The following is a 25,037-nucleotide window of genomic DNA, read 5'->3' as shown; positions in this document are numbered from 1 at the left end:
GAATAAATACGGTAAAACTTTGATGTTTAACAAAGCGAAGTTATTAAAACACATTTTGGACTTTACAACTTAAAAATGAAATTCAACATTCAACAAATATACAAGAAATATAATTGAAATTTATACTTATTTAACAGTTCAACATTCAATTTAAATTATAATCGTCTTTATTCTTTTTATATCGTTTCAAATTTCCATGATTATTTGTGGAAAAGGAAAAAACAGTTTACGTGAAATAACTATTATCGATCAGACAATCTCTACAATAACAGAGTTCTACGAATAAGCATGAACATTTTAAAGTATTGAAAGATACGTATGTTATTACATTGAATTATGAATAAATGTATATAATTCAGACTTATCTAGTCCACATGAGTTATTGTCAGATGCTAATCAACCAAACCACCACAAGGGCTAAAAATGACGGCAATCAGTCGAAAATTAAAAACAATCGATGAATAATAAAACGTAGTAGAATAGTTCATCTAAAAATTTCACATAATATTAAAGGTAACAATAACTTTATTTGTGTATACACTTCAGGTAGGTAACTTTAAATTTCCGTATAAACTATTCATTGTAGGTATTAGATATGTATTTGACATAATATACCGTATGGCCGATAGTACTTTATAATTCAGCAGTAAAATAATAATTATATACAAATGAAAGATGCGTATTTATAGAAGTTATATAACTGTGTATAATAATAAAGTTGATATTTTTAATCTAGCAATACTCACTTTGAAACCTTTATACCATTCTTTGATGGTCGCTTCGTCGTATCTAGTGTGTGATTTTAAGAAATCCATGTCTTCTTTAGACAACTTGTCTTTGCTACCGAAACAGCCCATTTCTGCAACAAAATATGATAATATAACAGTTAAACATCTATCGGCAGTACAAGTGGTTTTTACGTGATCTACAGAGTTTCCGGTAAAATTTAATTGGGGTGAAAAATTTCTCTTTTACTATTATTATGCTTTTATCAAACGAGCTCTACTTATACTATTTGCCCACTGTACCCCTTAATTGAAAGCTTCCTGTTCTATGTACATGGTAATAAAACCACTTGACCCCAATAATTTCAATGATTGATGTGGATTTGCTTTCAAGCAAGTTTGAAATAATGTTTTCTAATAATCGCAGTGTTGTTCAATGTTTATAATTAAGCCACCCAATACTTAAGTCGTACATATATAAATGTAAGTTTTGAATACGAACATACCATACCTACAGTATATATGTGTGTGTGTGTTATAATAGTTTTTGTGTATTATAGAGACAGAGGGTAAATACCACGGTTTAACACAATAAATTGTATTATTTTTATACACATCACACAATATGTCTATCGTGTACACACAAGCTCACGCCCACACAGATGTATAGGTCATGTTTTGTATAAGTCTGCTGCTGTCATCTTATGACTAAATAATTTTAATGGATGTTCATGAATTTTTACAATAAATTTGATAATATGCGGTATTTTGTTGTATATTTAAAACAGTAACTATTACTTAAAAATGAATTGCATGTTTCTATTGATTTTAGGAATATTATTTACCCCAAAAGTCTGTCTCAACAATACTTATTTGTAGAATATAAATATATATAATGTTTAATCTTTTTCTACGATATTTATGTGAAATTCCAAGTTAATTTATATACATACTACCGTGCTTACTATTTACTATGTATGGTGTTATTGGTAATGATGTTAATAATTGTTTTATTTTTACAAACAACATTTGTTTAATCAAAATCATTTTTATTTTTATATTAACCTACATAATATATTATGCATCAAAATTGAGATAATAAATGATTTATTTTTAAATTATTTTATTATACTATAATTAATTAATTCGTCTAAAAAATAATAAATATTCGTCAAGATGATGCCGTAAATAAAAATTATATATAAAAAACAATAATTTCATTTGAAAAATATATGTATAATTCAAATAAATGACATAAAGTATTTTGGTCATTAACTAAAGTGAATATTTGTGTAGCCTTAAATAGGGAATGATAAACATTTTAATTTATAATATCACATGAATATTGCTATACCATTGTATAATATAAAAATGTATAATTCGTTAGTTGGAGAAAAATTTACATATTCATATTTTTACGCAATCAAGTAAGGATCTAAATTGAGTTTTTAATACATTTTGATATTTATTTGATTACTTAAGTTATGTTTTTTTTAAAACTTGAAGTTCTTTTTATGACAATAAAACCTTTTTAAGTTGATATGAAACACATTCCATTAAAATAATTAAAGGCTTTAATATAACATTAATCAATTACATCATTATTTTTTTAAATTACTTATTTATTTTGACGGTACTTTAATTCTAAAGTAGGAATATTTTTTAATGCTCAAAATATCGTTAAAAAGTGTAAAATATATTCATTAGAACTTGTTCAATAGTTAAATGTATATCATAATAAGTATGAGTAAAATGGAATGTCTTGAAGTGTTATTAAATAAAAAAAAAATCCCACTACTTAACTTTAATTTACACTATGCAAAATATATATATCACACAAAAGATTTTTGATACATAGTATGAATAATATTTTATTTATATACTCTACAGTGATTGACTACCTTTATTGTTTTTCAAAAATACTGTAAAACTACAACGGTTTACTTTACCGTAGTCCGTAAGATTGAAGAATAAGTGCATAATATATTGTACACACTGTGTAAAGATGTTAATCTCATATACAGTGTACGATGTATACTGTACGTACATTGGACAAGAATTTATTTTATGAATGCGAATATTAGCAGGAAAAGAAACGAACATTCGAGGGGGAAAAGAACAAAAGTTGAAAGGTAAGTACATTTTTTGAATATAAATATTATTCTTCGTGGCCGAAGCTATACACAAAAGTAAAAGAACGTCCCTAATAACGTGTGATTGTACTTTGCAGTATCAATGGTTAGATGGTTGAGAAGGGGAGAAGTTTAAGTCGAGGAATTGATATCGTATCCCTATATATATATATTATATGGGTACATGCAATACAAACATGCACGTCTTAGATCTTATAGCGTATAAATTATATAGAAATAGAAGGTAGAATTCGACGCGTGTTAAATTAATGAGGTCTGCAGCAAATGGAACACATTACCACTACAACTTGCTATCAAAAATAACCTCTTCACCCATTTCACCTACTGATTGTTTTGGTTGTTTGGAGTTCAATCCTTATAATGTTTAGGAGTTTGATATGGTAGTTGAAGAGACGACCAGAGCATTATTCTGATCGGCATTGATGAGCAGTGTGAACATCAAAACTACAAACGATTGTTTTTGACGTATAAAATTGAAGATTTTATTGTCTAAATTACTAATATACAGAGTTACTCGACTTGAGTTAATTTTACTACGTTTCATTTTTAAATTATCAAATTGTACAAAAAATGTATTTTTGTACAAGTCTACTCACTTAATGTTACACTACTATCACCAAATCGTACTTTATTCGGATAAACCCGAAACAAATATGTTATTATATGAGTGAAAAAATTTCAGAATGTGAACATACACAGACTGGTAGATACCATAAATAAATACGTACTACGATTAGGTGTATTAAAATATTTTATATATATTGTTAAGTACGACGTCCTTGTGCGAATGAATAAAATATGATAAAATTATCAAACCGATCGCTAAATTATGTGAATGCATTGAGTAAAATATTTATCGCTCCATTTGCGACCCACCTAACTTAACCTAACCTAACCGTCTTCGCTTCATGCCAGCAACCTCAACGACGCTATCAAGCATACTGTTTCATTTTTAAAGGTAAAAAATATTTGATAAAATAATATCTGTACAATTTTCAGAGCATATTTTTTTTTACCTTTAAAACAATACCTCCAACGGGGTTGTGATTATTTTCAAAAGCAATAAAAACGTTATCGTTTATAATATACTTATTGCTTACACTAATAAACATAAAGGCGAACAACCACATTTTACACTAGAGGATAATACAACAAAAAAAGGGAAAAATTGATGAATCATCCAGGGAGTTACTAGACAGTTCAGCCACTATAAAATTACGCTAACCAAGATACATAAAGATATTAGAAATACTATAAATATTACTAATGTACTTTTTCATTGATATACAAAACATTGACGACTTTGGTTTTTTGTTAAATTAATTTCGATGACCCGAAGTTAAAATTTTGATATAGCCACCGAGTTATCCTATATGTACATACATAAAAAGTTGAAGAACGTGGCCTTCACCAATTTGGGAATACTGGAGTATATAATGAAAAACCAAAAGTGGTCGACCAGACGATGACGGTACTCGCAAGCCAGAGTAAATGGTATAAAACCACGCCAACCCTTCTCATAATATTGACCGACACCCCTTAACAACTACCCAGTGGTTCAGGAGTGGATGAAGGCGTAGAAAACACGTATTCTATCGTCGTTTGCAGCGCGACAATCGCAACGACAAAACAGTACCTATACTAAAATATATATAGGGTGATTCATCATGCATGCTCACCCTTCCTTTCTTAAAAAACTTGCAGCAGTTATTTAAAATATAATTTTTATAATTCTGAAATATAATTGAAGATCATATTTTTTAGTTTTTGAGACTTCATTTAAGTGTTTCATGGAGATAATATGAAGTTTTGTTTTTTTTTAAATCACCCTTTTTTTCTATTATAAGTTATGTATTGGAAAAATTTTCTAATACTAAATTGTTTAATTCACTTTGTATAAGTTCTAAGGATTATAACTCCATGATCATAGGTTTAAAAGACATGGTTGTAATGGTAATCTGAAAATGATCCAACTATGATAAATGATAGACTCAATATTAAATTCATTTCATATTTTCGTAAAGACTATTGTCCTTAGAATAAACATTTTAATAATTTAAAATTTACTTGTTCGAATTTTGAACTAGGTACATTAGTATTTAAATAATAGAAGTTTTTATAGAACATTCCTTAAGTAGCACAAAAGAATCTTAATAATTTAAACTAAACATTTCAAAAGTAGATTTTAAATAAATAATATTGAGGAAAATAAATGGACGAACATTTTTGGTGAATCACCCTGTATTATATATACTATATACCTCGAATATACAAATGGAAGGCGGCGGGGAGGTTGTAGAATACATATGAACATACACAGTATACACACTCGTAATATGTGACGGACAGCTGAAAAAGAAAACTCACGATCGAAAGAGCACCACCTCGAGCACGCACTTTATATACACAATACACATATATTATAATACTTACACGCGTTTTCGAGCGTTCGATTTTATATATATTATATTTTATCGGCGCGCGCAGCTAATATAGTGAGCCGACGTGCCCACTCGCCAGCCCTGCCACTACCCCCCGACCAACACGCGATAGTGTAACGCACACTGTACGCCCGATGATGTATAATATATATATACGAGTATATATATATAAACAACAGTGACAGTTTCCGATTCATGTTGTGATCGGCTGGAGAGGGGTGACTCCCGTATGCCATTTCACGATAATAATATAACGTTCGCAAAACCAATATCTGCGTACACGAACCAAAATAATAATAATAATAATTATATATAATTATATCACTTATCATGTATAAGTTATAAGTATGTATATGATAAGTGGGCATGAGAAAATGACTTATTGTTCTAAGTATCAATATAATACATTATGCATGTATGATATGGTATATTATGATATGATATGATAAGTACGAAAGTAGTTAATATAGGAGAGAAGACGACAATATAATATATTCAAGACACCAGACATAAAACATATAGTGTAGATCAATATGCGAATAGATGAAAGTACCATTACTCGAGTATCTGAGCACAATGGTCGGTACACAAACAAAATGACATTCGATTCGGAATTCGAGAGAGAATACAAATGGGATATGAACGTTCCTACGCCCTGGGTAAACTATTAAGTTCAAGAGCACTCTCAATATAAGCACAAGTATAATACATATATATTTATATATAATAAATACAACAACCATAAATGACTATTTATATGAATCACAATATTAGCCAGCCATGGAGGAAAACTGAAAAATGTTGATGAATAATTTTAAAATACCTACTAAAGTCCTTTAATGATTATTAATTTATTGAAATAAATATAAACATAAAACACTAAGAACTGACAAATACACCCATACAAGCATTTATTGGTTGATATACATATTTTTATTATAAAATAGAATGCAGAGATCAAATGAATTTCAAAAATCAAAATAAACTATAAAATTAATTCAAAATGAGTAAATCAACTGAAACATCTAAGAATAGGTAAATAAATATGAACATATGTACGTATACTTATATTATGTGTATATTAGTATAAATAAAATGAATAAAAAGTAATTGGTTGAAAATATTTTTTCGGACGGAATTTTTCCTAGGCTAGTAATATGAACAGCAGTATATTTATTTATAATTTATTAATTATATGAACATATTAAATAACATTATATAAAATGTCAGCACTCTTCAACAAATATTTATTTACATACTGTGTGTCGATATTTTATCAACTGGCTCAGGACTTTTTGTATATAATACAAATATTTATTATTTAAATTTTTTTAGTTTAAAGAATAAGTTCACAATATATTTTATATATTGAAAAAATTTAATTAATTTTCAGCTTTTTAATGTTCAATTTTCATTAACACACATACGTTTTAACGTTAGTTTTTTACCTCCTAGATATTTTATATTCGGCAACTAACCGTTACAGCGTCAAGACGAATATACAAAAAAAAAAAAAAAAAAAATGATAATAATAATAAAATTATCTATAATGACTAAATAAATTATTGTAATTATAAATAACTTTAACAGTTTGATGTCCTTTAAAAGATTAACGCATATAATTACTGGAAATTATTCATTATTAGTAGGGTTTTAAAATAATAAATTCTGAATCTGAATAATATCTTACCGATCGCACATCATTATATATATATATAATATATATAATATACTGAGTAATTCTTTTATCAAATAACACTCATTATTTCAAAATCTATTAACGTTTTTGAAAATATTTTTTTAATATAATTTCTAGCCAAAATATAAAACAGTTTTTTCATCGTTATAATTTTTTAAGTTTTTACCTTTTTTAAAAAATAACAGACATTTTTAATTTTATATTTTGAAGCAAAATATTTTTCAGAATATTTTGATAAATAAATATATAAACTCGAAAGAGTAATTGGCTATCATTTTAAGGGGTATCCCCATTCCAATCCATTCTGCTAACTTAATTTTTGATAGTTATAATTCATAAATTACTGTTTCGAATTTAGATTTTTATTAATCAAAATACTCAGAAAAATATTTTGCTTCAGAATATAAAATGTAAAATGTATGTCATTATTAAAAATTATGAGAAAAAAGTATTTTCAAAAACGTTAATAGAAGGTTGTTTGATAGAAAATATTACCTAGTATATATAATATATGTATATTAGAATATTTTGACCAAAAATTACCATTAGTGATCTAAATTGAATACATGAATATAATTAGAAAATTATTCATGAACATGTATCTATGCTCGTTGCTCTAAGGTAATTACTAATTAGCATACTATTAGCATTTGGTACAAATGTACTATGGTGCCGTCCAAAATATGATACTAAACTGAATAAAAACTAAACTTTGAAAATATTCATTACATTTTAATAACTCAATTATGAATTAACATAATTATCAGTTTGATAATCAGCTGTAAATATTAAATACATGTGCGAATATTATAATAATACTATATCTATATAATATATAATATTTGAAAAACATAAGTGCCAAATAGTGTATTTTAAAATAATCGAAATCAATAAAATTATACATATACGCAAAACGATACTCACACCACCCAAATGCATACATTATATATACAAGTATAATATTCACTTTATTATGAAACTGGCCCGTTTTAATATAAATATTTATTTAAAATTATTGTATAATTATTATATGAAAATAGATTTATTTTAATTTATAATATAATATTTTAAAATATATAAATAATAAACATTTAAGATAAAATGTATTTATTTTATACAAGTTTAAAAAATTGTACATTATATTAAAATCTGAAACTTAATTGAGTACATCAATTATTTAATGTCACCTTTAAGTCGATCGCGCAATTTAATTTCGACGCGGCCAAAATATAATTAATTTATAATTATAATCTATAGAATAACAATCTACAACACAACACATATAACTATACAAACGATTTTTTATTTAGAATTTAAGAATTCAGGGAAGTACTTGTGAAGCCTAAAGGTTAGGTTATGTTTGCAAAATAAAAGCTCAACGGTGATTTGAATAATTTATTGAATGGCGCCCAACGAAAAAATTAACGTATGATTAGTATCCATATACATGACAGCAACTGATAAGGTATTCGTTGTCATTGGAATCAATTTGAATTATATTATGTTGATATTTTCTAATGCAAACGGATGACGTTTTTAGAATACGGTATTTATTGCGTACGCATGAGAAGAAATTGAATTAAAAAAAATAACATGTGCGGTTTACACATCGTATTATTATACTGAACTATGACGACCGAAAATCGTAAGCACCAGAATATAAATATATAGTGTACGTAATATCATTTTGTAATGCAATACAGTTAAACAATAAAAAAATAAATATATTTATATACTTTATATTTGTATACTATGTATGCAGTAGCTATATATACCTAACATTACATCGAATACCCACGAACGCATGACAACATCACCGGCACAATGCTAAATTTGTTAAAATTCAATAAAATAATTACATACCACATCATATTTACGAATACGCGCATAAATGAAAAAAAAATATATAAACACAGTGATTTATCAATAACGATTTTTTACTTTACCTTTGCGGTTATTTAAAATTTAAAAATATACATAAATTATTTTCAAATTCTTGAGATTTTTTTTTACTGTTTAAAGAGTAGAACAATCATGTAGTTTTTATTTTAATATTTATATATCGTTTAAGTACTTGCACATTACGTTTAGTATAACGATCGGTATCGTACGTTTTAAAATTTAAAGCCTACAAAAACACTATTAGTTTCCTATCGAAACGACCTAAAGATAATCTGACTTATATTCAGGTAATCTCCATAGTTCGATTTTAATAATGAATCATATGTCTGAATTCGTTATAAGTTTATTATAGTTGGTTGGAGCTTGGATATTGTTTATATTGATAACTGTTATTTACGATTATTGACTAATAAAGTTTAATTATTCTTATCAAATATTTTATTCTTGTAAACAATTTACTAAAATTCTTCACTTGATATAAGTGTTAAATTATGAATGAATTTAAAAATATTTCTATTTTTAAAATAGGACCACTGGAAATATATCTTAGCATTATTGTTAAATAGCTCCTTTAGCTTTTATGCAGTTATACACACATGTATCTACACTAATGCAATTTACTACTTTTATAAGGATAAACAATGGATACATAGTATAATAAGATATATAAAGTTTGTAAAATTTTTTAAATAATAAATTATGAAAACGACGAATAATATTGTATTAGAATACTATTATAGATGCCAAGGGTGTGTATGTACCAATCACGTGTCTCGACGACATTCATTTCTTCTACACATAACTGATCCTCGGGAAGCTTTTTAAACGGTTGCATCTACCGTTAAGTCATCGTCAGTCTTATTTATAACGTTTTCTGTATTGTCAGCAGACAGTTACTATATACAAGTTAAACACCATAGAAGCGACCCACACACATTATAATAATGTATAGACATCACAGCTGAGTACGTCACTGCCGGCAGCACCATTAGTTACTATGTGCGCGCACACACACACACACACACACACACACACACACACAAACTAAGTGACTGCTGAACGACGGGGCGACACGCGATCGTAATTATTATTTTATCATCGACGGCAACGGGGAGTTTCGTGTGGCCGATCGAACTTGACACATTTAATCATAATTCAATAATAAAGTCTGTTGACAAGTTCACCAAATCGACTAGTGTTCGTTAGTTAATATTATGTAGCTGCCGTCGTAAATTCCAACGCGCCTGCAATGTACCTATACTATTCTATCGCAATTATATATCTTCGTTATCGTAAATATAAAATATATAGTTTTATATTGTTATTTTTAGAATTCTCGTCGATCATTTTACGGTAAACAATGATTTAGAGATCATTTTTTTACCATTTTATGAAAAATTTTGAAAATTTTACTAGTTTTTCGAAAACGCTGATGCAAGTACCTACTATTGCATTCATAATTTATGAAATATATTTATAAAAAAAATATGATAAAGAATACTATGTCTATAATATATAATTAGCATAGAGACGAATGAAAACTATGATGGTTTGGAAAGATCTAATATAAGAACTCGCGTTTTAATAAATATATATATTGTTGCATTTATGTGCAGATGCTAGTTAATAATAATAATTAATCGTTAAACGTATAGTTTACAAGGAATAATTTGTATATTATAACGTATGTTTTTATTTATTAGTATAATATTGATATTACTCCGTGATATCAAGTTATTAAAATGCTTTTATTACTTAACCATACATCGAATTGTTATCAATTACCTAATTTGACTTACAGGAAAAATTAAAAACCACATAAAAAATATTGAAAACGTGACATTTTATTTAAACAATAAATTGTAAGAACTCAATAGACACAAAAATAAAAATAATCCAAAGATAGAGTAAGACTTCTCTCATCTCATCTTCTCATCCACACACTCTTGTTGTACAAGTACTATGTTCATCACATGTTGTAATCTACTTGGGTTACTATTATAAGCAGGCAGTAATTTCATGTGTTCGGAGGTGGTCTTTAGATATAACGCGATGCGATATCAAATACGATTGTAACGTTGCGTGATGCATAATATAATATTGTAATAGATCTTCACGTTGAGGTCGATTGTGTTTTAATCGATTACGACGATAATATTTTATACACACGCTATTGCGAATCGCTTTGATTAAAAAATACGTAATTATTATTATAATCATAATGTACGCAGTGGATTATCTCCCGTAAGGGTATGATAGGAACAAAAAAATAAAATAAAAATTCGGTCGACGCTGCACGGCAAGTACTTTAATTAAAATAAAACAATCTCCGGGTAAACGTGTTCCATACAAATATCTATTATTATAACCAAATGCCACCGTTGCTATATACTGTTTTAATTTTCATCTCTGATTGGTATTTATAGTAAAAGCCATTTCGTTTTTCGAATACCTATACATTCTACAGTAAAAGGGTCAAATGCGATTAATTATGCAATTTTTATCGTGTTTTTACTGACTTCTCGACAATTTGGGGATTTGTATTAAAATAAATCCACTACGGTTTTTGAATTTCCGAGTACATAATACCGGTACTTAACCTTCTTGAAAAATACATGTAATTTACGCTATATATACCCCCATTATTGTGTTCGCAATTATAAAAAATAACATTTAGAAACAAAAAGGCGTGCTCTCGCACCTTAATTTCCTCCGACACGCATAGTAGTTGTAACTTGTAGGTAGTTACAACGAAAATTCCGATTACTCAAAATGTAAATATTAAATCTAACACCAAGCATATAAGTATAATATATATGATCAAACTATCTAAGTATAAACGTCAGACAGGGACAGCAGATGCGAAGGAAAACAATTATGATAATTTAATAATTTAATTTTTTATTCGTCGTGCGATCCTGTAAATATAATATAATATTGTAATATATTTTTGATGTAACGACCACTCATGCCATGTTAATATTATTTAAAACTTCATTAAAATATCATGTAGCACCACAGTGGTCACATTTCTCTGGAGTATTGTTCTTTATGTAAATTAAAACATTTATTTTATTGTACACAATAAAATAAAACTATGATGGTAAAAAGGCGAGGATATTATTCGAATAGCTAAATAGCTAAATGTTTATATACCAATGTGTAAAATATATAATTTACTAGTTTTATAGTATAAAACAAAATTAGAAATGCTTTAAAATGGGTGGTTACTTCTATCATGTTTTAATATAGGTCACATTATTTTTATTTTATGCAAATGTATGTATGCATACTTTATTATGACAACAAATTTAAAAATAAATATATACATTATAATTCGAGGAATTTAATTTAAAACTGATATTAGACATAAAAAATTATTTTTTATACTAAGCAATATCGTTTGTTATATTTTAATTGTGATAAGAAAAAAAATTTTGCTATTAGAGTAGTACGAATTTAATCAATCTTAATCGTATTATTTTGGTATATCTCAAAACATAGGTACCTACATTATATCAAGGGTTTTTTTTTTCAGAAAAATGTTTAATCGGCAGTAGTAATATGTGATTTCTCTGCAAAGTAATGTATCTAGTATATAATATATATTTATTTTCTTTCGGGTTTCCTTTTCAATGTAATTGAAAAAAAAAAATAATTTTTCGAATCAATCTTCCGGAGACAACTCAAATGTGATGCTGTCGGAATGACTTATTATTTTTAATAAGACTCCACGTTGTTTCTTTTATTTATTTATTATTTATTTGAACTTTGATCTTCTTGATGTCAGATTATAGTGTAGGTTATAAAATAGTAAGCAGTATACATCGGAATGGAAAATGTGACGGTTTGGGTTTGATTAAAAAACTTTATGCGCGCAGTGAATTTCAAAACTTTTGACATGCAAGCCACGGTAAATACAAGGTGAGAGATGGCGAAGAAGTTGAAGAAGAAAAGGCCTTATTCAAGTACTAGTAATGTCTCTCCATTCTAAGTGTGTGGCGAGAGACACTGCAGCAGTACATCATAGTGAAAAGAAGTAACCAGATACTGGGAAAACATAAATGTTAAGGCGAAATAGGCGAAATTGACAAGGGAGTTTGTTTTTGTAGCGCTTTAAAGAGGAATACCATTTGATTGTGTTTGCGTTTAAAATCTCTCAACAAACACCATGATGTATATACTATAAATTATATATATATACCTATATATATATATATATATATATATATATATACATATAATTACTAACTATATACACTATCTAAGGTTTTGAATAACTTAACTTCATAATCACAACTATCCGCTTGAATAACCAAACATAATTATTATTGGCACATTGTTAACATAATAAGAAGTGATTTATTTTTAATTAATTAAATAAATTTAAAAATGTTTATCTATATTTTATCGTTACGAACGCGAAATAGATGTTTAAAAATGATTTCGAACGTCAAATATTGCAATTTAATATATTATCTTATTTCACGTAATTCAAGAGAATCTCGAGCAATATATTATATTAATAATATTAAATAATAACATTCTAAATATTTACGAGGACAGCATTGATATTTAAAATATTATAACTTAAAATGGGTAAAAATATATACGAAAAAAAATGTACATCACTACCAGTTCTGAAGTACATATAGTATGTACAATTTTCAATTGTAAGTTTCTTTTTTATAAAGTATTTATAATTCTGTAGTAAGCTATTTTATAAAATTAACTATTGTAATGTAGGTACTTACATAAATATTAACTGTGAAGATTGAAGCGACGGCTTCCTATATATACAGTGTGAATAGAAAGTTTAGGGACTTGAGTGCATATTATTGTTCTGTTCGATCGGTGAATGTTATTTAAAATGTGATTTATATACATCCTATACTAAACAAATAGGGTTTTTAAATTTTTACACACACTCTGTATAACCCGTATATATAGATAATATGCGTGTTTGTGTAAGCGCGAGTCTTATATAATAAAATTACGGTTTCGTCATTCAAATAGCAATTTGACCGTCAGCATATTATACGAGTATATTGCCAAAACGTGAAGCCTGCAGTGTCGCTAGTTATACATTCTTTATCGAACATCCCGGTCACGTCGGCGTCTCGGTCGGTTAAGTGTATACTGATATATTAATATATATTTATTTACGTTGCAACCGTTTTTAGGTCTGACGTTTATGGTAGAAATTTCCAATCTGTATAATCGTACCTAATCGAAAAAACAAAATGATGAGCACATTAGACACACGATACAAGTGTATATACTATAAATGTATACCTTAAGTACTTGTATTTTCTCAATTCAATCGGTAACGAGATTGATGTTATATCTTTTGGGTAGTGAGGGGAATAAGATATTAGAATATACACGTTAAACATTTGGTATCTATCTGAAAATTTACTATTGTTTACATCAATAGTTTTCAACCTTTTTAACAATGTAGCATACTTCTTCTTCTAAAAAAAATGTTTGCAGCACATCAATTCATATAATACGTGAAGCATATATTTTTATATATAATAATTATATATACAAAATTAATTCCATTAATAGATTTATCACGGCACACTTCTAAGGCGCTCGTGGCATACCAGTGTGCCGCGACATACCGATTGAACACCACTGGTCTACATCATATAAAGATCACGTCATACAAGCAAGAACTTACAAATTTACCAAATGTGCAAATATTAATAATGCACTAAATTTATTAACTTTATTATTATTTTTTTAATTATTGTATTCAAAAGAACGATTAAGGTAATGGAAAGATAATGAAATATTATTTAGTTTAAACGCGTCACTAAAAATGATAAGATATAAGATAATTTTGTACTAACTGGTTTCTGCCCGAAATAATGATTGCTGGTAATACGTATCATACCATATATTAATACCTTCTCTAAAAACAAAAAAAAAAATTAGTTATGGCAGTTTTGCAGATAGTGTACAGTGATGTGACAAAAGCTAAACAGATGTATTCATTAATTTTTCCGTTAATTAAAAATACGAAGGATTTATGTTATTGTTTAATTTTAAAGGCTTTTGTCATTATTTACATGCGCGAGCGTGTATATAATAACATAATGACGAAAGGCTGACACGCCTTAACTATTATAATAATATATTACATCACGCCTGACAAATAAAAATAATATAGTAATAGTTACTGTTCACTGTTCGCTGTACAAAAATATATTACATTGTGACCATCAAATGAAAGGGTTATGTTAGATGAGAAACAATAGTTTGATCTATGCATTTATTCAAGTGATAATGATATGTGATCTTGTTTGTTGTCAAAAAACGTGTTCAAAGATTTACTAATTAGTAATTTCAGACTACAATGTATGTGATACTGTACAATATATTCTAATATACAATATAATTGTATTAGATTGGCGGCGGTTTAGTAAGCCGGTTTCAAATATATATTATAATACATTATTGTGAAGTCGTTGGATAGAATACTCAATGCAACAATGATATCGAAACATTTATTTTGGTCACGAATATTTGTCCTAGCTGGTATATAATATATATGTAGAAGGAGTGACTGATAGAGTGAAAGCGGCTGAGGAGTGTGACGACGTTTAGGTTTTAGAGCACATATACGTACTTAGATTGATAGGAATGCACATGGACATGCGTGGATTTAAAAATCTGGTATAGTGGTGGAAAGAGGCAAAATTTATTTTAGAAAAAAAATACATTTTTAATTTTAGTACATAATAGATTATTTAGATTATTGATAAGATTTAATAACAACATTAAAAATGTTATTTGTATAGTAAATGTATGGATTTTAAAATGTAAAAATCATTTATTATGTAAATAAAAACATATAAAACATATAATACATGACATTTCTAAAGGGGGGTCTTGAATTTTTTTAGCACCCCTGAAATTGCGTTTGCACGCGAAATTAGGTATATGTGGTTATAGTTGGTTGGTTACAGCTACAATGAATGTATATAAATGACGGGTACACGCGCGGGGAGATCACTACAACGAGTGAAACGTGTCAGAATAAAATCTTACCCGTAATATTTATAGACGTTGTGCTATCATGACATAATACATAATATGTTTTGCATGCCATGATTTATTATAATTTATATTATTATTGTAATATGTTATGAATTATTACGGTTTTCAAATCCGTCTCTCAACGAACGTGACCGAAATTCGGCGTAGCACACTTGTCCGCTGATCGATTGACAAAAAAAACATACGCACACACACGTTTGTCAAGTCCAATTGCTCACCATTTATATGCAAGTGTATATAAATATAGGTATATAACATATGTATATACTATATACTGACGAGGATATAATAATAACGTTTGATCGTGTGTGTACACATCAGCTTTATTATATTATACTCTCGCATGTTGACGCACGGCAAAATACATAACGAATATATTATAATGTGTTAATACACGTACACATGTGTCTATACTGTATAAGCATACTATACTTATAGTAGCAACCGACTGTAAGCTTAAACATCTTTTTTAAATTTCATGTTAGTCGTTATTGGCACTTGGCTCGGGGAATCAATCGGGGTTTACTTCTTACTTTGTGTGTGTGTGTATAAACGAGGGGAGGAAGAAATTTAATTGAAATCTCTTTAAATCCGACTGGCCACTGCTGTAGCAGCAATAACTTTCCTCGTATGTTTTCAACTTCTACGGCTATGAAATGCTATATAATATAATAATATATTATACTTTTCAACGATGACCCGTAAAAAATTAAACGATCACACCAGATGGCATAGTATGCACGCAGTCAGTGTAATATATATATCATTGTATTCATTTTGTGAACATATTTATTCAAAAGGAGGTCAAAAACATATACAGCCAATGCAGAAAAAATATTCACATAAAATCAAGTATAACCATGACATGATAAGCACGACAATATTCTCGTGATAAAGAGATGTGAGCTACATATTTACAATTTACAAGATCGAAAACAATTTAAGATGTTATTGCCACACATATTCTATCGTACGAATTTACGTGATAATTACGAGTATATAATAAAAGAACGCCATACCCGTATGTGTTGTCTCCATTTTGAAAATGTACAACATGGAAAATTTGTTTTTAGCAATTTCAATTTTGTATAATTTTGAAATCGTAATATTTTACGTGCACATAATTAATTTAAAATTGAAATATCGTAAAAAAATGCAAGTGAAAACAGATAATATTCTTATTTTTAAGTTTGATAACAAATCACTTCACTCTATTATTAAAGTTCATTACACAAAATTGGTATTACAATTTATAAATTTAATATGTCATAAATTTGTAAGACACATGCGAATGTAAACAAAGTTCTACTCGTCACATATTGTCTTTTTGAATGATTTAATTTTACACTCACGATTGGACGATAACTGGGTAATCCGACGATAAATCAAGATCTATCCAACCTACTTATTTTGTACAATAATCTATAGATGGAAAAAAATCAAAAAATATAACACAATTATTACAGTGGATGAAATGACAGTGTTGATGCTGATGCACACGATTTGTGAACGCTTCTCACGCGTCAACGTGTTGCTCTATTTAAAAAAAAAAAAAAATTAAAAATAAACTGTCATTGCTGCAGTATATGCATATAATATTATACACCTGTGAGCGGCTGTTGACAACTTGAAATTAAAATGTTTTGTGGCAAATGTACATAGGCGCGCACACTGCCACTAAATATGTATAGAAAGATGTCAGTCGATCATGCTATGTTTAAAAATATAAACAGCGAAAGTTATTTTCCTATATACATGATACGACGCCTTTACACCACCATGGCGAGCAGTAAAAAAAAAGACTAGCCAAATAAAATATTATATGTATTAATTTATTATTTTTGTTCATACGAATCTTCGTAACATAAATATACATAGTAAGCGAAATGATATCAAAACGCGATCGTTTAGAAAAATATTATGACGTGTTATAAAATTTGATAAATAACCAACGAGATTGTTGAAGAAAAAAAATGATACGTCTTTTATGATAGTTCTTTTATAAATCTATACTGATATTAAATCAGTTGCAATAATAACACCCACGCAAAATTAAAACCCACCATTAAACTTGCTAAAAATGCGTACAAGTGTATACTACATATACATAGGTATATAAGTTAAAATTCGAGGAATAGATTTTATTGCGTTTTTTTTTTTTACTTTTGCGGTCATGTTTAAACCATCAGCACAGAATATTTTTCATTATAATATTATTATAGTATGATTATAAAGAACAATGCCCGGATTATTCAGTTTACGCATATCAACGAGATATATAATTATTCAGATTCGAATTTATTTTACAAACACAACGACGGGAAAATATTACGTATATTACTATGAATTATAATAATATTATTAATCGAGTCATATTATTGTATACGAATAATTGTTATTAAATGAGACGACAAATTATGTACATAATTAATATGTACAACTGTATGAAGACTATGAAGGTTCCATTAATTCATAAATCAACTGAAGGTGCTATTATTATTAATACATCTACTGTATTTAGTGTTTATTGATACTCTATCAAGAGAGAACTACAAGTATATAGTCTTTAATAGTTATACTTTATAAAGTATTAAATATCAATAACAAAAAATACACAGCAAATTTGAAAATCAAACTGATTTATTAGATTATATAAATATTTATATTAACGTAAATACCAATAAGAAATTTTTTTTAGAGAAAAAATATTAATTACTTGAAACTTGAATATTTTTAACAATAAAAATCTAATTTCAAATATTTTAAAATAATCTTACAATAAGGTTTAGATTCTCAGTTTCTTTTTTTTTTTTTTTTTGATGACAACTGACAATCTTTAATTTTAATATCATTGTTATATTACGCGAAATCCAAAATGATTAAAAAAATTTTTCTCTGAAAATGTAGTGTTAAAACAGGTGTTACTTATAAATGTAAAAATATAAAAAAATCGCAAAATTTATTGAATGAAATATAATTTTGATTCGGACTAAAAAAATTTTGGTGTCGCCTTAGGACGCAAAAATAAATTAACATCATCTTATCATATAAAAGATCATGTCAGCACCATAAAGTTTATATTTTATACTGTGGGTATAATATACGTATACTATATACATAATAACACAGGGGTTATTAAATCGGTATCCAGGATAATAATATGTCGTTGTAAAGTTCAAATATTTGTTTTTCGTTGGTTTTTATTCATTTTGTAATCTTTGTAATTAACTTAACAGTAATATATGAATTATTCAAAAAAATTAAATATATAATATTATATACACGGTATAATCCGTCATCATGTTGCAGTATTTCATACGTGGGAATCGATTAGTAGCTATTGAATAAACAATAAATATGTATGTTTAATGCATTCAATTACATAATATAGTAGAGAGTAAGTCAATTTTATTACTGCATTTTATAGCAAAAAACTAATTGAATTTCACAAGCACTTTTTTTCATGGCAAACGTATATAATACTCAGAATTTTCACCACTCATAACTTTTTATTCGATCAATATTTAAGAGCTATGATAGCCACTTTATACGTCATTATAGCATATTGTTTGTAAGCAAAAATATTTTTATATGTACTTTAAGTATTATCAAGTTACTTACACGTTTCGTAGATGCAACAGATTCAAACTATTATTGGCGAGTTCATCTTTTTTGTTTTTCTCAGTAATTTTAATCCACTTTAATAAATTTTTACAAACTTTCCCAAATATTTACACAATGTAATTGTTGCACATATTTTGTTCTACTTTACAAGTGTTTGAAAATTTTAAAACTTTTCCCAACTACTTCTGTAACATGAAATTTTGATCACTATGTTGGTATGTAATTATATTATAACAATGATCGGAAAATGATTGATTTTCTATTCATTATTTATTTAATATTTTAATTACTATCTTATGGAAATATTTTTAATAATTTTGAACAATAAAATATAATAATTAGTAATTAATTGAAAGTAAAATCAAAATTCAGAGTTTAAAATAACAAGGTTCTTGTGCATAAATAATATATGAGTTGTAAAATATTTTCTTATATGTAAATGAGTTTTAATTTATCAATGAGTGTTATTCACTATAGAAAAAGAAACTATAACTTTATGATAATACTTAATTTAATGGATTTTTTTCTATTTATTATTTTATTAGTAATACTATAGGTAAATAATATTCAATAATATACATAGATGTAGTTATATGCAGCATTTGGTTGAATATTATATTAGTGGTTAAATAAAATTAAATATATCAGATTTAAAATACTAAGTTGAAATAGTTTTGATTCATTATGCGACGTGACAATAGTAAACTACGACATGAAATGTAAAAAAAAAAAATTTTAATTTTTAATTTGAAAGTTTTGTTACATCATCACAGTTTTTTTAAATTTAAAAAACAATTAAGCATGATAATATTGGAGTCACAATAACTTAAAGTGTAACATATTTAATATATGTTAAGTTTAACTAAACAATGCATAACACGAAACTAATTGTTTTCTGAAAGTAACAACATCGCAAAGTATTCGAGTAAGCTTATTAATATTGTAAGCTTTCACGCTATGATTGTAATTTCACGCACCTACATATCCAATTATTACAAGATCTATATTAAAAATATTATTAATATGTTTTTAGTATTTCATTACAAATAAAATTTCTTTCATCTATAGTTTAATAAAAGCAAAGTTAAAATGAAATTGGAGTTCTACAATAAAACGATTTTTAGTTTAGACTACCCAATAGTCTTAATTGTAATCTTTACCAAAGCAACAATGTAATCCAATAGCTAGCATCAATATAACCCAATAATTTTAATAATAAAAGAATACAAGGATATATGTAATGCCTAACTATCAGATATACATAAAAAATTAATTAAAAAAAAAACAATTTGGTAAAATATAAAGACTATTTTTTATACTCTTATTACGAATTAACTAGAAATAATCAAATTTTTTACAGTTCCGAAAAAAAAATTATCCATGTATATTATAGGTACCTATAATTTTAAATGTTGAACTAATTAAGTAATAAAAACAAAATGGTTTAAATATTATTTTATAATTTATATGTTACAGGAAAATTCATACGCGACTTTGTATATTTAAGTACAACATTTGATCAATATCAGTTTATAAAATTATTAAATGCACATTTAACTCTTAAAAAAGCCAGATAACAAACGTTGGCAAACCTAAGACATTATAAAAAATAAAATAAGAAACATTAAAATCATATGAACCGTACTCTCATACACTTATCATCTCAATTAATAAAACACAGGTTTGTTAAAAAAATAAGAAAATAATCAAAGTTTAGAAAACAATGCTATACAATTGAAAATAAATATTTCTCCGATTAAGGCTAGTCTATTATACGTATACACATATAGACATATATTTATAGTTATAAAAATTACTGTGAAGTTGTCATTTATAAATAATTTTTGCAACATAGATAATACATAACATATAATGCAACAATTTTAATTTAAATAAGTTTGTATTACACATGTTACAGTAGTGTATTGATGGTAAGGCTATTCCAGCTAAAAGAAAACATATTAACTAGTTTTTTTTACAATAAATAGGATTTTTAGTTAACGTTACAACATTGGATTATAATTAAGTTTTTGAGTGAAATTTCCAATTTTTGTAATTTTTCACATGAGTGAAAGAAATAAACTATTTTGCGAGTTTATAAGAAAAAAAACTACACGGACACACATGCAATTGGTACGTGTTGTATCAATTACATGTTTATATAACTTTATAGGAGCTCTAATAACAATAGGAAAACAAATACTAGAAGGGTAGAGATATAAAGTATAAACATAAATATTAAATCGTAATAAGAAATTGAATTCTGCGGACGTGGTTAGGAGCAGTAAAAGAGTAGAGCTTACACATACCTACACACTCACACATTCATTCCCAAATACATATATCATAGAGTAGGTATATATTATGTGTGTGCGAATCAATCCGGTATTGCCCCTAAATACGAACACTTATACACACTTATAACAACAGCTGTGGTCCGAAACGCCATACATATAAATTATAATAAATATAAGTAAATACAAGTAAAATACAGTAAAATGAATCATCCCATGCTTTGCACCTAGCTTTTTAGGCCATATGATCTTACACCATGTGACTACTATTTTTGGAAATAAATTTAAGATACGGTTCATGCACTACCATATACTTATCGCACTTATCACCAATCACAGCGGAGCAAAAACGATTCGCGAAGACAATACATCGGATATGCATGGAATGAATAATTTAAGTTGTGAGTTTTCGATTAGACATTGTTCGTGTGACCAAAAGAAACCATATAGAATATTTATAGGTAACATTAATTGCATTTGAAATATTATTCTTTTATTTAATGTATCATAGGTATATTAAATTTAAGGCTAAAAACTAAAAAAAATATAATATTCTTTTGGAATAGGATGGATGATTTTGAATGGCCCTGTATTATAAGTATGCTTATGATAACGAGTTCGCCGCCCGCCGCCACAGACTCCGAGGACCCAGATCGCGGCGGCGGTTTGGGGCGGCGGCGGTAGGTTTTTCTCCGGAAATCGGAGCGGCAATCGATAATCGTGCGCGCGGAGCGAACGTCACCATTACGTGTGCACGTACAATTTATATATACGCGTGTATATTACATGACGCGCCGCGGGTTTTCGCCGCCCACGCCACCTCCGTCGTGCCGATTATTCGCGCGCACCCGCGTCACTCGCGCTCTCACCTGCGACGGTCGGTCTATACGGCGGTGACGACGATTTAGTGTCTGCTGTCGTGTATTATCTGCTAGTAGGTATTTCGACGATGGGCCTACAGTCTTCCTGTCCAGCTGCTGTCCGTCCCCGTTTACACCGCTTGGAGTCTGCAGGAGGGATCGGAGGAGTCGTACCGCGGTTGTATATAATACGACGTTTGTGTGACACGGCCTTATAATAGTTGTGCCGTGGTTATCGCGTAGACAGCGGTCGTTGCCGTTGTCGTGGTCGGAAATTGAACGAGTGGCGGCGACAGCGACGACGGTAACGACAACGTGCACATCACCACAGCCGGTCGATATTACCGCGTGCGGGTGACACGCGAAAAATACGATAAAAACGCGCCCGATGGAGTTATGTCTTACGTGTAATTAATCTGTAGGCTTTCTTCCTTAAGCAAGTCTGACTGAATTATAAACTTTCCCCAGCAAATGAAAAAAAATTATGATAATAACAACAACAAAATACGTATAAAACGTCGCTTTTGATTTGACCGTAAAAAAAAATAATTAAAAACAATTATTATACTAAATACTATATTATTATATCGCACCGTGGAAGCGACACTCGTCGGTGAAACGGTGACGGACGTGAGAACACAGCGTCAAACGACACACTACGGGTACGCGCACCGACTACTATAAACACAACATTGGGTGGACGAGCGGCGACGATGGTGGCGGTAGTTGTGCCCCAGCGCCGCGCCGCGGGTGTTGCTGGCGTTCCGCGCGGCGGCGGCAACTCACCCGGGCCCCCTTCAACCAGCCGCCGCCGGTCTATCGTTGGCAGCATCGCTGAGGTACGCGTATGCCACCGCCATCGTAGCTGCTTTAATATATATCGGCGGCGGCGGCACAGCTAATTCGATTATGTTCTGGTGGAGAGACGAACTTACACTCACTCATACACACACAAGCGTGCGCAAGCGCAATGGACCTATGCGTACTCTAGTATATACAATCTCTCTCACACGCACACACACGCACACATACACTAAGTAAAGGTTCAACGAGGGTGTGATCGTTTTACATCCCCTTCCGCACGCCGAAAAAATTTTCCGTACACACACACGATTATAGGTATAAATTTATAGTTATATGTGGTATACGTGTATAAACCAGAAAATATGCCTGCCCACCCTGCACACCAATATACTACCGTCGCGAGCAATACGCACACCGCTGCAACTCGAGCTAGGGTAAAATATACTCTCGGTGTTCGTTATAGCCTCTAAAAGGGTTAAGTTTAATTCGATAAGCTCCCTACACACACATACACTTCTCTCTCTCTCTCTCTCTCTCTCTCTCTCTATATATATATATATATATATATACAGTCGAGCGAGCGGAAAACGGTGTTTGGAGATGTGTGTGTGACATGTTGTTGCATTAACACCACTATCGCCGCCGCCACCGACACCACCAGGCTTGTCACATTGCTATCACCGTGTAAAAAGCATATTGCATGATATATACGTATATAATATGTATGATATATACATAGACCTTATACTCAGAGTATAAGGTCTATGGATATATAGATCGTTTTTTGAACGCTTGAAGTATAAAATGTAATAAAAAAATAGTAATGATATTTATATATTATACAATGACACGTATTTTCTATCGAAAGAATATGATACGAAATTTTAATAGTTTCCGTAATACGCGAGAATGTTGCAACAGGCCATCGTTGGGTTTTTAAAAACGTGCACGGAACACGACAGGGCGCAATGGGACGACGGAAAAGTAACGGAATTGTGTAACGACCCAGAAAAACTTTAAAACTACGACACAAACCGGAGGTCATCGTCGTCCGAAAAGGATGATTTCCGTTGAATCTCAGTCTAAAGTGTCCAAACCTTATTTTATCATATATTTTATTTGCCGACTATTCATAACGATTGTTGTATATTTATATTATCTTACCCGAAGTTTCCGCCAGCGTTTCCACACACACACACACACACACACACACACACACACACATATATTGATATATTTTATACGAAACGAAACTCGATAATAAGATACAGAGTGACGTGTAAATCCTTTTAACAGAGTATTTCAATCAATTCCAACAGCCATTTGCGTTTTATCCGATAGGCATTGTTCTTATACAATATGCATTTCCCTTTATATAGCCATAGTACATAGGTACTCATTGCATCATTAAAAACCTGTATTTGCTTGTCATTTTTTTTTTCTATTATTTGAATCATTTCCATAAAC

General features: G+C 28.8%; 2 protein-coding genes across 4 annotated transcripts in view; both read right to left on the bottom strand.

The window, feature by feature from the left end:
* The window catches only part of LOC112591792 (neurocalcin homolog), an 84,142-nt gene that overhangs the window by 11,373 nt on the left and 47,732 nt on the right, over nt 1-25,037 (bottom strand). The gene's annotated exons all lie outside the window — the stretch shown is intronic.
* Nucleotides 1-25,037, bottom strand: part of LOC112591791 (neuronal calcium sensor 2) — an 82,020-nt gene that overhangs the window by 9,251 nt on the left and 47,732 nt on the right. The window contains exons 1-2 of one of the 2 annotated variants that reach the window (XM_025335717.1): nt 22,776-23,456; nt 747-859 (exon numbers count right to left, since the gene is read on the bottom strand). In XM_025335717.1, the coding sequence (XP_025191502.1) occupies nt 747-857 (111 nt within the window). In that variant the 5' untranslated portion in view covers nt 858-859; nt 22,776-23,456. Of the gene's footprint in view, nt 1-746; nt 860-22,775; nt 23,457-25,037 lie in introns of those variants that run through there. The other variant, XM_025335716.1, reaches the window with a different exon arrangement.

Source organism: Melanaphis sacchari, unplaced genomic scaffold (genome assembly GCF_002803265.2).
Source record: "Melanaphis sacchari strain LSU unplaced genomic scaffold, SCAv2.0 Contig1439_pilon_pilon, whole genome shotgun sequence".
NCBI classification, from domain to species: Eukaryota; Metazoa; Arthropoda; class Insecta; order Hemiptera; family Aphididae; genus Melanaphis; species Melanaphis sacchari.
This window is presented reverse-complemented; position numbering and strand designations above follow the sequence as displayed.